Genomic DNA, 13392 nt, shown 5'->3' with positions numbered 1-13392 from the left:
GCATATTTTCCGTAATGAAGTAGTGTTTCATCTTTGGATTGCTGGGTGTTCGTACTACACTGCGTGTGCTCCTTGCCGCGTTGGTCATGCTCGGTCGGTCGGTAGACGTGCGGCGGATGCATAGAGTAATCGGACGGATGGCGCAGCGTGTTAACTACCTCTCGGCTTCGACTGCGTGCTCTGGCTGCCACATTTTGCAATTCTGTACTAGTAGCAAGGTACTCGATCCTCGATGTGTTTGGTCGTGCATCACCAGATCCCTAACCCCGCTTCTAGTACGAGCACTGATGTACACCACAATCACGACTTGAAGTTACTCGAAAAGGTGTGCGACGACCTTGTTGAAGATCGCTTTGCACGTCTCGGGCGTGCTCAGCGGCGACGCCATGATGTACAGGACGTTCCCGAGCGACCGGGCGTAGATGCCATTCGCACGGAGTCGCACCAAGACGTCCTGGCCCGTCGTGTCCGTGTACCCACGCGACGTCGATGCGAGTTCGATCACGAGCACCGTGCCGATTTGAAACGCGCGGTCGACGCCCGGGCGCGCCGCCAACGCCGCGACTTGGTCCGGACTCCACTGCACGCGCGTGACGCTGCCCTTGGGCGTCGAGAGACCCGTGTACATGTCCAGGGCCGTGATCGCCGCTGCGCATCCCACGGGGTTGGCCGTAAACGAGTGACCTGCCCTCGGGTTTATCTCGCTGGTATACTGTACAAACCGTACCGTGCAGGAGCGCGTCGGCCTTCGAGTCCGCGTAAAATGCGTCAAAGACGGCGTTCGTGGCGAGCGTCGTCGAGAGCGGCACCGCGCCGCCCGTGAGGAGCTTGGCGTAGCAGGCAATGTCGGGGTTTACATGCAAAAGGTCGCGGGCCGACTCGGCGCCGAGGCGCCAGAACCCGCTAAACACTTCGTCAAAGACGACCGGGATCTTGTGGCGCTGGCACACGCGCACCATGGTGCGCTGGAAGAGCGGGTCCACGAGCACCATACCCCCTAGTAGCTCATCGTTCAGACGCTAGTTTACTGGCAGGGGTAGGGTACCGGCGCCAATGAGCACGGGCTCGAGGATAAGGGCACCGATGACCGTGTCGGACGGGACCGTTGCGAGAAGCGACTCGATGTAGTCGGTGTACGCCGCCGTGAGCGCCGACCCGTCACGGGAAATGTCAAAGACGTCGTTCATCGTCGGCAGCTGCGTCTCCAGCGACGGGTTGACGTCCGCCCACGTGATGCGCATGTGGCCATTTGACGCCACCGTCACGGACGGCGGCTGTACAAAGAGCGCCTTGGGCTTGTACCTATCGTCCATGACATGAGCGACATACGGTGTCATTTGTCAAAGTACTATATACCAAGGGTGCTGGGTGGCATTGTAGACGCTCGGCTCGGCCACGTCCATAGCGCCGAGCGTGTCGCCGTGGTAGCAGCCGGCTTGCGCAAGCACGATTACGTTCTTGATGCCTTCAAACGACATGCTCAAACCGTGGTCCACCGCGTACTTGCGCAGCGCCTAGGGTTAGTCTCATGAGAAAATACGAGAGTCGAAATATCAATTTACCATCTTGATACCAATCTCGACAGCCGTGGACCCGTCGTCCGAGAAGAAGACCTTGCCGGCCCAGCCCTTGCCGACCGACGCGAGGAGCTTCTCCGAGAGCACGACCGCGGGCTCGTGCGCGTTTTCCGGAAACATCACGTGGCCGTACCTACCGTTGTCGCACAATTGATACATTGATACAAAACATCAGCAAGTACCGGCCGGCAGCCGTGGCCAGCGACAGCGCCATCTTGGCGTTGCCATGTCCAACACCTTGCGTCCACCAGGACGCGCAGGCGTCATACATGGGCTCGATCGACGCCGTCGCGTCATTGTACGTGGCAAACGTGTCACCGTACGCCGAGTCGATGACCAGTACGCCCTTGTTGCTCTTGTGTTGCGTGAACGGCCACCAGAGCGTCTACATCATGTGAGACAAGTTGTCCACGAAAACGACAATGTACATCTTTGGCGATGGCGGGCAGAGCGCGCAGTCGGTCGACACGCGCGGCGTGCGTTGTCGCGATGCTGTCGTAGACGGCGCGAAACGCAGCGTCCGACTTGGCGTACCACTTTGTGAGCGGCTCGGGCTGCGGCGGGAGCTTGTCAAGCGCAAAAATCGGGATCCCGAGCTCGGTCGCGCGCTCGGCGATCGCATCGGCGTTGCTCAAGTTGTCTTGTTCGATGAGGACAATACACGACACGTCATAACCCTATCCCACGCACTTGCAAGGACTAACAATTGGAAGCAATGTCGTACGCGCAGGAGAAGCGAGTCGAGCGCCGACATGGTGGCCGAGATACCGCCGAGGCGGCCGTCACCGACAAGCACGGCCGGGAGGCGCAACGGGCGGTAGACGTCGCACTGCAGCTTGCCACTTGCCGAGGGACTAGACAAGGTATCATGAGACATGACGTATGGCGGCTCACACGATCAACCTGCAGACGCCACCGGCAGTCTCGACGACCGTCAACGCCGATGCCGCGGCGTTGGCCTGCAGCTCGCGCAGTGTCTTGCTAAGCTTCGTGACGACCATTGCGTCATCGACTGCCTTCTTTTCCAGCGACGCGGCCAAGTGTGGCGAGACGGCGGTCTCCCACGAGAAGAGCGTGTGGCTCGTCAAGCGCTTCTCGGCGTCGTTCGTATGGCGCGAGAGGAAGCCAGCGTCCAGCATCGAGTCGCCGCCCGTCTGCAGCGGCTTGACGTAGCCCACGGTCGCAGACGAAGACGACTGGAGCGCCGCGCGGCAGAGACCGGCGGCGACCACGGTCTTGCCCACGTCCGTGTTGGCACCAAACACTTGGACGATCGGCGCATGGAGCGACGCCGTCACGGCGTTGGGCAGCGACTGGTCGAGGACCGTCTGGCTGCCGATCTGGGCGAGGCCCGCGCGGGACGCGTAGGTGCGAGCCACGACCTTGGGGCGGAGGCAGCGCGAGAGCATCGTTGTGGGCGGTGCAAAATACAAAATGACACAAGCTCGGCCAGTAAAGGTCGGCACGTGATTGGCTGCTTTCCGCATCCACCACGTTGATTGGCCAAAATCATTGTCGCCAGGTGGTGGCGATCCGGTTGACGCAAGAGGCCCAGGGTTTGGCGCGTCATGTGATCCGAGGGCTTCTGGAAGCGACGTCGACGGCGTATGCGCCGTGCAATAGGGATACGACGAGGCACGTCGGACCAATCACAGACTCGTTTCACCATGGATACCTCATAAAACTATAGAGCACGTGCAGAAGGGACACAAAAATCTTTGCTCTGACGTCATTCGCAGCCACCGAGTGGAGCTAGCTCGATGACTTGGGTGTAAAAGAGCGAGGCTCGTACTCTCCACTCGCAGTACATGGCGTGCCGAGTGATTTCAGGTGCGTTCAGATGCCAGATCCATTCTGGGCAACCGTGGCGAGCCTCTTTTGAACCGAGTAACCGATAGCTTGTCATCCTTTAGTTGTCGACCGGGTTGCCCCCCAAAGATTAGGACATTGGGTACGTGGAATGTACGCGTCGTTGACTCACTTGACCACGCCGCCCACCCTTTGAATGGTGCACTGCGACCACGTGCGCATCGCATCTCGAAGGTGCCGTCATCTTGAAGTGCTCGAGGTTGTGTCCATCCAAAGGTGTACATTGGCTACATCCTGGGCTACACCCCTACACCCCACTGCCAATGCTGGCGAAAACTTGAGCACGCCAAACGGCGCTGCATGATAAAGGCGGTGCGGTGACGAGTGCTTTTGTACCTCACTCTTGTGCATTTTCGAGTAAGAAAGAACGTAGATCTTAGTCCGAGAGGTTTCAACACCAAGAACCGCGATACCCACAGCAAACTAGGGCACCCCATATATCCTCACTCAGCAGCGATTGAAGTACCACTTCGTATATTGCACTTGGATCGACATGTGTGTACACACTGTCCTCCAACACGTTGCATAAAAACGCCGCCTTCCCATCGCACCACCGACCGCCACCGTGCGTTCCTAGCCGACGTTTACACGACGTTTCCGCCAACGATATCTTCTGAACGACATACAAACACCAAGTGACATTCCGTAAGAAGATGTTGATGCTGGCTTTTGCAATTACGAATCACAGGCCGCCGATCCCAGTGTGGCAAATCCCAAGATGCAGCCTGTCCGTCGTGTCGCGCTGCGCGTCGGCGCCGCCCGCGCGTACTCGACGCCGGCCTTTGGCGCGGTCCAGGCCACGTACACGCTCGCCAACGGCCACCCGCTGCACTACTTTACGCACGGCCCGGCGAACGCCGAGACGACGTACGTCCTCTTCCACGGCGCACCCGGGTCGCACAAGGACTTCAAATACCTCGCGCCGCTGCTCGCCGAGACGAACGCCAACGTCATTGCATTCGACATGCCGGGCAATGGACTGACGCCGGCGGCGGCCGCTGGTGGCATCCCGGGTCTCAGCGCGGACACGGTCAATGCGGCGGCTGTGGAAGCCATGGACGGCCTTCGCACCGGCCGCCGGCGCATCGTGCTGGGCCACTCGTGCGGTGGCCACACTGCGATCCAAGTGGCTGCGCGCGCCAAGCACGTTGACGGCCTCGTGCTGCTCAACTCGATGGGGCTCCGGCCGCACCAGGGTATTCGTCCGTTTGGCGTCATGAACTGGATGGCGAAGCGGCTTTACACCGAAGGCCTCGCACGGGACCTCGTCGCCAAGGCCAACCACTGGCTCTTCGTCGAGATGTACAAGTTCCCGCGCCGGACGCCGCTCGATGACCTCACGTATGCGCTGCAGCGTTTCGGAACGGCCAACTTTGCCAACACCAACGTTTTTGCTGCCGAGCTTCAAGCGCGCGAGTTCCCAACCTTTGCCGCGTGGGCTGTTGACGACGCTCTTGTCGAGAAGGAAGTGTCGCGTGAGCTCAGCGAAGCCCTGCGCGCCAGTGTTCGAAAGGAGTATGCTTCGGGCGGCCACAACATTCAAAAGATGCAGGCTGCGGACCTCGTTGCAGCATTGGCCACGTGGAGCAAAGCGCTGGGATCGCCTTAGCTCATTATGGAATCGAAAGCGAGGAACTCGTAGAGAGATACACGTTCTTGTAAATAGCAACTTTCGAGGTTACGTTACATTCGGCGTGTCAGAGACTCGACCTCAGGAGTACACTTGTAGCAGCTATTGGCGTCTCGATCGTGTATGCACCCCGAGCACACGAGTCTCTTGGGTAGGCAGCGCAAGCGTCGATGCTGCTCGACTAGATTGAAGTCGGCTCCGTTGATCCGTTGATCTCTGGCAGAAACCTTGAAATGACACACCGCCAGAGCAATAAGGGTACATGAGTTCCGACCGACGACTTAATAGAGCTTGTGTACAAAGCAGTGACGTGTGGAGTCAGATGATGGAACATTTCAACACACTTCATTAAGCAAAATATCCGAAAACATGCACATGAAAAAGCACGGGCGGAGAGAGCGTCAAGGCGGGCGTCGGCGCGGGTGCGCTTGTGCTTGCGGTGGAGTTTGTAGTACGTCCAGTCGCGGCAAAACGTACACTGGTACGTGCCCGCCAAGAGCACCGTGTTGCTGGCCGACGTGAGCGCATTTGGTTGGAAGAGCGCACACTCGTCGCAGCACGGCTCGGGTCCACGCTTGCGCATGTTGAAAGGATGCTCGTTGGTGAAGGTGACCACGACAACCTTCTTGGTGGTCGCGGCCAAGGGGTGCGAGCTTCTTCAGTGAGTTCTGGGGCCGCATCCGTCGACGTTGCAGGAGCGACGCTGCCAGAGGCTTCGTGTTGCGCTCGAAAGTCGGCGAGCTTGGGCAGCGGCGGGGGAATCTTGCCGGCTGCAATCGCCTTCTTTCGCGCCCGACTAGTAAGAAGAGACATGAGACAACCACTTCAACGCAAGCACAATGTACCAAGCTCGGTCGTATGCGTTTCTGAACGCCCGATTCGCCAAGTGCCACGACTTGGACTTGGCCTGGCGGACGTCCTTGTGCTTCTGGTAATATTGCTTCTTCTTCGCCAGCACTTGCTTGTGGTTCTTCTCGTAGTAGGCCTTCTTCTGGACCGCAAGCTTCTCTGTGTTGGCTGCGCGGTACTTCTTATGTTGGGCCCGCACTTTTTCTGCGTTGGCAGCGCAGTAGATCTTGCCCTTGACCGCAATCTTCTCTGTATTGGCAGCCTTGTACTTGTCGTGAATACGCTTCCGCGCCTTCTGGACGTCGTCTGTCACCGCCATGGCTTCTTGGTGAATGCCACGTTTGAGCCGGTTGGATTCGATTGCCATATCCGGAGTATTCTGCGCCTTATCCGGATATGTAAACGCCCGTTGCCAACTAGACGATGGCGCATGTCACTACAAGCCCCATGTTCTACGAGACGAGGTCCTGCTGCAACGGTGCTTTCTTGGCCAACAGACGCGCTTGCGATCAATCACAGAAGAGCGCCTCAAGTGCTCGAACGAGGCTTCTGTCCTGGCTCTTCATCACCAATTCGCAAGAGCATACAACAGAGTGTAGTCGTATGACATGGCGTCAAGCCAAGATCCCAGTGACAGCGAGATTTGCCCATTCGACTCGGTGAATGCCTTGGTGAAACTGCGCTCGTGCTGCCACGTATTTTATCCGGATAATCTTGCCATCAAAACCCCTTCAAGGGTTGAAGCAGGCAACCAACGAAGTCTCTTCGGTGCCTTCCATGGCTTGTTCGAGAATCGCGCTATACGCGGGTAACAACGACAATGTGTACACACTTTCTAACGTATCGTGTAGTTTTAGAGTCCGAGGCGGGTCGAGATCCACGTTGCGACATTCGCAACAACATCCTTCACTTGGGTCTTTTGCAAGTTGTGGCCGCCGACAGGGTATGCCAGGTGCACGTCGGCCGCGAGGCGCTCGCTCAATTCGAGTCCGACGTTGGGTCGCACGACAATATCGTCCATCGCATACGCGACAATCGTTGGTAGCTGCTTGGCGCGGAGACGCGTCACGCAGGCTTCGATCGCGTCAAAGTCGCTCGACCCGAGGCGCTGGAGCGCAAAGGTCAAGTCGTCGATCGGCGTGTTCTTTGGAAACTTGAAGATGTTCATGTAGCGCCAGTGGTTGATGGCGATCACGAGCTTCCGGAGAAGACCGTCGGTGCGAAGGAGGCGAGAAAACGGCTGGGCAAACCGCTCGTACGGACGCCGATCGAGGCCGACTGAATTGAGAAGCACGAGACCGCGCACATCCCGGCTCGTCGCCGCCGCGACCTGCATGGCTGTGTGGCCGCCGAACGAGTGCCCGATCAAAATGACCGGCTGGCTCTCGCGCAGCAGGCCATTGACGACTTCGGTGGCCGCTGTAGCCACCGTCTCGGACGACAGGTGGGCTTGGCCGCCGGCCGCATCGCCGCTGGTGCGACCATTCCCAGGCAAATCGAGTGCAACGACATTGAGCTGCGGCAGCGCCTCGACGAGCAGAGGCGCAAGGTACTTGAAGTCCTTGAACGACCCGGGTGCGCCGTGCAGAAGGACAACCGTGGCCGCTGCTGTCGACGGCCCGTGGGACGTAAAGTACACATCGTGGCCGTTGGCGAGTGTATATGCGCCGCCAACGGAGCCGTACGCTGGGAACGCAGTCGACGACGCTTGCCGAAGCCAGCGACCAACCGTCGACGGTCGACGAAGCAGCGCCATCATCTTGGTTGTCGATTATGAAATGGCTTACGCATCACGCCCGTGATTGGCGTCCCGATAAGTACGGTTAGTCATCCGGTTATGCTAGTCCACGAGCCGGTTACAGAAGATACACCTCTGGGTTTAGCGTTGCGGCTCGACGTCGGAGCCGCAGCGTACTCAAGCAACAACTTGTCTCTGGTATATCAACGGACGAGAGGCAAAGGTGCGCACTCGCACCCAGCACCTCCAGATACCACGCTACCAACGTGGTCGTTTTGTCGTCAACATGATGACCAACTCGATGCAGTCGACTCGAGATAGTGTCTATATACCAGGTAGTAGCTAGCTATTCGTCGTCGATTGTATATATAACAAGCTACTGAACAGTACCTTACGACGGCGGCCATGACTTGAAGTGTCCACATTGTCTTTTGGATGTCAAGTACATCAAGACAGTATTCCCCACAGAGATCGAGGTGGACTATAAACCTTTGAAAACGCATATCCGATGGTATTATTTGTCACGGTATTGCCACGACCACTAAACGGAGCGCAGAGATTTGGTTGCCGGGACCGATGTCGCACTCGCAGCACTTCCTCTGCCACAGCGACCTCGTCCAGAGCACGGGCGTGCTCTTCAGCCTCATGGGGCCCTTCGTCTCGCCGGGCGTCTCGGACCTGCTCGTCGTCTACGCCCAGCGGCTGGACGTGTACCGGCTCGAGACTGCGGTGGCTGCCACGGACGCGGTTGTCTTGCATTTACTGCACAGCTTTCCGCTCGCGGGCGTGGCCGAGTCGGCGAGCCTTGTGTACGTCAAGAAGAAGACATGTCCGTGCTTGGCGCTGACGTTCGCCGCGGCCAAGCTCGTGCTCGTGCGCTTTGACGCTGAGACCGCGTCGCTCGTGACCATGTCGTTGCACAACTTTGAAGAAGATGGCATGGGCCTTGGCACGGCGCTGCAAGGCGACCGCATTGGCCGCACGCAATTCCAGGGCCTCGCCAGCGTCCCAATCGCCAAGGCCGACCCGGACAATCGTTGCATGGGCCTCTTGCTCTACAGCGACCAAGTGGTCTTGTTGCCGCTCGATGACAATGCAGCGACCGCCCACGTCATCGACGACGACGATGAAGACGACGAGACCAACTACGAAGACCCGAGCCTCAAGCTCGAGGACCGCGCGCGTGCCGAACAGTACGCGTCGACGTTGGCGACCTTTGGCCTCAACACGGTCGCCGGGCGTGCGTTCATCTTGCGTCTCAAAGAGATTGGCATCCACGGCAAGGTCATCGACATGGCGTTCCTGGACGGGTACCTCGAGCCGACGCTCATGGTGCTCCACGAAGAGAGCGACAAGCAAGCGACCGTCGGACGCTATGCGATGGGCTACAACACATGCAGCCTCACCGTGCTCTCGATCAACCTCGCGACCGGGTACCTCTCTCCTCTCTCTATGCGAGAACTCATGCATGCTCTAGGATGCATCCAAAGATCTGGTCCATCATGCAGTTGCCGTCGGATGCGAGCGCCGTCACGGCCTGTCCCGCGCCGCTCGGTGGCGCGGTCATTACGACCCAGAACGCGTTTTTGTACTTCAACCAGAACCAGTACTTTGGCCTGTCGACCAACTCGATCGCCGACTCGATCATGGACACGACCAAGCTGCCGCTGCACCGATCGCTGCTCTTGCCCGACGAGTCGTTGCTCCTTACGAACGCGCGCCTCTCGCCGTTCCACGCCATCGACGAGATGCTCGTGTCGCTCGCCAACGGCAAGCTCTACGTGCTCTCGCTGCCCAGCCACAAGAGTTTGCGCCAAACCGGCTACTATGGCAACGCTGTCTGTCAAATGATGCTGCGACCACTGTGCGATGAGACGTTCACGACGTGCACGTCGCTGGCGGTCGACTCGACGAGCCAAATGATCTTCTTGGGGACGCGCGACGGAAACTCGCAGCTCCTCACGTACACCAACGACGTGTTGCAAGCCCCCGCCGCTGGTACCTACTCGACATATCCTATCCATGGACTCATTTTGCTCATGTAGATGCAAGCAGCTTGCAGCCCGAGGTCGAGGCAGCGCCCGTGCCTGTGCCCGATGACTTGGACTCGGACGGCGAAGAGATCTACCTCTACGGTCGCCTCCTGGACGCGCCGTCGTCGGCCGCCGATGCGTCGGCGTCCAAAGAGTCGATGGCCGCGTCGTTGGCGAAAGCGTTTCCGTCGTACACGGTGCGCATCGTCGATGAGCTCGCAAGCATTGGCCAGGTGACGGCCATGGACATGGGCTTGGACCTCGAAGAAGACGACGAGACGACGACGGTGCCCCGGGACGAGCTCGTGCTCGGGGGTGGCTTTCTGCATCGGTCGTCGCTGTCCGTGGTGCACCGGGGCATTCGCCCGGTCGTGACCACCGAAGCCGAACTCGACGGGTGTCGCATGCTCTGGACGATTTACGGCCGGCCGGACGCGACGGACGGACATGACCCGACCGCGCACAAGTACGTGGTGCTCTCGCTCAAGAATAAGACGATGGTGCTCAAGACGGGCGATGAGATGGAGCCGATCGAGGACGAAGCGAGCTGCGGTATGTATCTCGAGGGCCCGACGCTCGCGATGGCCAACTTGCTCTCGCATCGCCGCATCGTCCAAGTGTTCAAGCTCGGCATTCGGCTGCTCGAAGAAACCGCAGACGGGGTCTTGGAGTGCACGCAGGAGATTCCGCTGGACGCCGATCTCGACTGCGGCGGCCTCGGTGTCGATGACACCATTGTCGTCGTTGCCGTCGACGTCCTCGACCCGTACCTCGTCTTGCTGCTTAGCGACGGCTCGATTCGCCTTGTCGCGGCAGATCCAAGCGACATGGACCTCACGGTCGTGCACCCAGAAGTGCACAGATCGTCGGCCGAGTCCAACGTCACCGCGCTCTGTTTGTTCCACGACTGGTCCCAGGTGTTTGCACCGCGGGCTGCGACCGTCACGCCGTCTGAGAGCGTCGACATGGAGGACGACGACGACGACACGATCGACCGGCTTGTCGCGGAAGAAGAAGAACTCGAAGAAATCTACAATGTGTCGGCCAGTCACACGGCGTCGACGCACGTGGAAGCGGCGACGTACGCTGCGCAGCCGATGCTGTCAGAGGCGAGCGCCACCAAGCCCCTCTTTTGCGCCGTCTGCGACGACTCGGGCACGCTCAACATCTACGCGCTCCCCGACTTTGAGCTCGTTGCGAGCTACCCGGGGCTGCACTTGGCGCCGCAGAGCCTGCTCAACGTCGTCGATATGCCAAATGCATTTCCGCCCGTGGGCTTGACGCCGACCGAAGCGACGCGCAAAACGGCGCTCTACTCGCCGATCGCCGACCTCAACATCCACCGCGTCGGGCCCTCCGATGCGCGCAACGGCCAGCTCGTGGCCCAGATGGTGCTCGTTGTCTATATGGCCAACGGCGATTTGATTCTGTACGCGGCGAGCCCCGACGGGAGCTTTGCCAAGCAGCACGCGCAGTGCATCACACGCGGCTTGGCGCTCAAGAAGGAGACGACCGCGGTGCATGTCAAGCAAGCGCTCAAGCTCTTCCGGTACCCGATGCTGTGTCGGTACAGCAACGTCGGCGGCCACAGCGGCATCTTCTTCCGCGGTGTCTCGCCCATGTGGATCCACAATGCCCGCGGCCGGGTTGGCCTCACGCCCATGGCGGTCCCAACGTCGCGGCGCAGCGCGGTGCCGGTCCTGGGCTGGACGGAATTTCAACACTGGAACTGCCCCACAGGCTTTATGTACTACCACTCGGACGGCGTCCTCCGCGTCTGCGAGTGGCCGTCGAACGCCAACGTCGTCGGCCACGGCCAGTGCGTGCTGCAGAAGGTCCCACTGGCGTCCACGATCCACCACGTGGTCTACGTGCCGTGCACGGGCGCCGGCGCCGTCCAAGAGGCGCTCAAGACACCCACGTACGCAGTCGTCGTCAGCAAGTCGATTGTGCCACCATTCGAAGAAGGTACGGTCCTCCACGAATGTACATATTGTCTTATGATTCGATTGTAGATGAAAAGGTGGAGGACGTGGTCGAAGCCGAAGACGACGGGTACACGGCGCCCAAGCCCGGCGAAGTCCTCGACAACCTCACGTACGCCGACTATACAGGTACCGAGTTGTCTTCGAACGTGCTCTGGTATCGATCGTTGATCGCGTGCAGGGGTCATGGAAGAGCAGTACGAGCTGCGGCTCATTCAGCACAGTGCGGCGTGCGAGTGGAAGCCAGAAGGCGTGTTCTCGCTGCCGTTCGAGCGCCACGAGACCGTGCTGAGCGTCCAGATCATGTATTTGGCCGACATGCCCAACATTTTGCCCGCCGATTGGAAGATCAAGCGCAAGCCGTATGTGGTCATTGGCACGGGCATCGTCGGCCCGAACGGCGAAGATGAGAACGGCAAAGGCCGGCTGCTGGTGTACGAGATCGACTATGCGCAGTACACGAACGCGCAAGGTGTCACGGGCAGCAAGGTGCCCAAGCTCAAGCTCACGTACGCTAAGGAGCACAAGCAAGGCGCGATCTCGATGGTCAAGCAGCTCGGGATCTACGTGCTCGCGGCCGTCGGCTCCAAGCTCATCGTGTACGAGCTCAAGAACAGCCAGCTCGTGGGCTGCGCCTTCTTTGACGCGCAGCTCTATATCGTGAGCCTCAACGTGATCAAGGCCACGTACATTGTGTATGGTGACATTTACAAGGGCGTGTACTTTCTCAAGTGGAGCCCGACCGAGAAGCGCCTCGTGCTGCTCGCCAAAGATTTCGAGCACCTCGCGCTCTCGACCGCCGACGTCTCGGTGCTCGACACGCGTCTCGGGTTCGATTCGTACATTTCCTTGTGCGAAACATGAGATTTGACGTAGGATTGTCGCCGCCGATATGCTCTCGAACGTCCACACGATGCAGTTTGCGCCGGGCAACATTGAGTCGCGCGGTGGCCAGCGGCTGCTGCGGACTGCCGACTTTCACGTCGGTGCTCGCGTCACGAGCATGCTCCGGAAGCGCCTGCTCGAGAGCAAGGTGACGACGTACGTGACGCTTCTCGCGACGTCGGAAGGCAGCCTCGGCGTGCTCACGCCGGTCCACGAGAAGACCTTCCGCCGCCTGTACACGCTGCAGAGCATCATGATCAACGCGCTCCCGCACAATGCAGGTTTGAACCCGCGCGAGTTTCGGCAGGCGCCGCACACGCGCCAAACCGGCCGGCCGGACGCGTGGTGCAGCTGGAAGGCCAAAAAGGCGTTCCTGGACATGGCGGTGATCGGGCGCTTCATCGACCTCGACTACGTCGCCCAGCGCGAGCTCGCCCGCTGCATTGGCACGACGTCCGAGATGGTTTTGCACAACCTCCTCGAGCTCCAACGAAGTGCACTCTTCCTGTAATATGACGCTGATGCTCTCTGCTTGCGTTGGGGTCGTCGGCTTCGGCTTGAGTGGGGCGGCAGCAAGACGTGGGTGGAGCGATGACCGACGGCGTAGGCGGTCAGGGGCTCAGGCTGGTAGCTCTGCAAAAGAAGTTCGAGTGGTGGATGTACTCTACTAGAGCAGAGTCGTTGAGAGTCGTTGTGGGATCGAGACAGCCGCGTTGGTATGTAGCCGGTGGCTCCAACTCAAGTCGTTGTCCTTCGCTGCAAGAGCAGCCGACTGTTGCAGAATGACCGCAGTAGAGGACATGCAGATAGTCCACAGGTCGATATA

At 59.5% G+C, this 13392-nt stretch overlaps 5 protein-coding genes across 5 annotated transcripts; 2 read left to right on the top strand and 3 right to left on the bottom strand.

Moving 5' to 3' along the window:
- Positions 1 to 26: 26 nt before the first annotated feature.
- On the bottom strand, positions 27 to 2999 carry SDRG_02421 (hypothetical protein). The gene is made up of 9 exons (XM_008608008.1): positions 2481 to 2999; positions 2302 to 2431; positions 2006 to 2254; positions 1760 to 1962; positions 1563 to 1710; positions 1357 to 1514; positions 1046 to 1302; positions 728 to 997; positions 27 to 684 (listed from the first exon to the last, which is right to left on the bottom strand). Exons 1-9 carry the CDS (start codon positions 2984 to 2986, stop codon positions 314 to 316), a joined length of 2292 nt encoding a protein of 763 aa, XP_008606230.1. The 5' UTR covers positions 2987 to 2999; the 3' UTR covers positions 27 to 313.
- A 1135-nt stretch (positions 3000 to 4134) lies between these two features.
- On the top strand, positions 4135 to 5179 carry SDRG_02420 (hypothetical protein). Its single transcript, XM_008608007.1, has one exon. It carries the CDS (start codon positions 4165 to 4167, stop codon positions 5053 to 5055), a length of 891 nt encoding a protein of 296 aa, XP_008606229.1. The 5' UTR covers positions 4135 to 4164; the 3' UTR covers positions 5056 to 5179.
- A 232-nt stretch (positions 5180 to 5411) lies between these two features.
- Positions 5412 to 6244, bottom strand: SDRG_02419 (hypothetical protein; the record flags this gene model as incomplete). The annotated part of the gene is made up of 4 exons (XM_008608006.1): positions 5412 to 5419; positions 5464 to 5732; positions 5765 to 5872; positions 5922 to 6244. 4 exons carry the CDS (start codon positions 6242 to 6244, stop codon positions 5412 to 5414), a joined length of 708 nt encoding a protein of 235 aa, XP_008606228.1.
- Positions 6245 to 6710: 466 nt separating this feature from the next.
- SDRG_02418 (hypothetical protein) lies at positions 6711 to 7689 on the bottom strand. The gene has a single exon (XM_008608005.1). It carries the CDS (start codon positions 7682 to 7684, stop codon positions 6779 to 6781), a length of 906 nt encoding a protein of 301 aa, XP_008606227.1. The 5' UTR covers positions 7685 to 7689; the 3' UTR covers positions 6711 to 6778.
- A 540-nt stretch (positions 7690 to 8229) lies between these two features.
- SDRG_02417 (hypothetical protein) lies at positions 8230 to 13099 on the top strand. Its single transcript, XM_008608004.1, has 6 exons — positions 8230 to 9096; positions 9141 to 9661; positions 9709 to 11664; positions 11712 to 11810; positions 11863 to 12511; positions 12558 to 13099. The coding sequence occupies exons 1-6, from the start codon at positions 8240 to 8242 to the stop codon at positions 13075 to 13077; spliced, it is 4602 nt and encodes a 1533-aa protein (XP_008606226.1). The 5' UTR covers positions 8230 to 8239; the 3' UTR covers positions 13078 to 13099.
- Positions 13100 to 13392: the final 293 nt, after the last annotated feature.

This window comes from Saprolegnia diclina (genome assembly GCF_000281045.1).
Source record: "Saprolegnia diclina VS20 unplaced genomic scaffold supercont1.5, whole genome shotgun sequence".
NCBI classification, from domain to species: domain Eukaryota; phylum Oomycota; class Saprolegniomycetes; order Saprolegniales; family Saprolegniaceae; genus Saprolegnia; species Saprolegnia diclina.
Note: the sequence above shows the minus strand (reverse complement) of the source record. Positions and strands in the feature narration are given on the sequence as shown.

What these genes read in the sequence shown, in the direction of transcription:
- SDRG_02421 (XM_008608008.1), bottom strand. Translation starts at nt 2,986, where the DNA reads ATGCTCTCGCGCTGCCTCCGCCCCAAGGTCGTGGCTCGCACCTACGCG. An exon ending in TGCCCGCCATCGCCAAAGAT is followed by an intron (nt 1,963 to 2,005) that starts GTACATTGTCGT and finishes CACATGATGTAG; the next exon opens with ACGCTCTGGTGGCCGTTCAC. An exon ending in GCCCGTGCTCATTGGCGCCG is followed by an intron (nt 998 to 1,045) that starts GTACCCTACCCC and finishes ATGAGCTACTAG; the next exon opens with GGGGTATGGTGCTCGTGGAC.
- SDRG_02420 (XM_008608007.1), top strand. Translation starts at nt 4,165, where the DNA reads ATGCAGCCTGTCCGTCGTGTCGCGCTGCGCGTCGGCGCCGCCCGCGCG.
- SDRG_02418 (XM_008608005.1), bottom strand. Translation starts at nt 7,684, where the DNA reads ATGATGGCGCTGCTTCGTCGACCGTCGACGGTTGGTCGCTGGCTTCGG.
- SDRG_02417 (XM_008608004.1), top strand. Translation starts at nt 8,240, where the DNA reads ATGTCGCACTCGCAGCACTTCCTCTGCCACAGCGACCTCGTCCAGAGC. An exon ending in TGTGCCACCATTCGAAGAAG is followed by an intron (nt 11,665 to 11,711) that starts GTACGGTCCTCC and finishes ATTCGATTGTAG; the next exon opens with ATGAAAAGGTGGAGGACGTG. An exon ending in CACGTACGCCGACTATACAG is followed by an intron (nt 11,811 to 11,862) that starts GTACCGAGTTGT and finishes GATCGCGTGCAG; the next exon opens with GGGTCATGGAAGAGCAGTAC.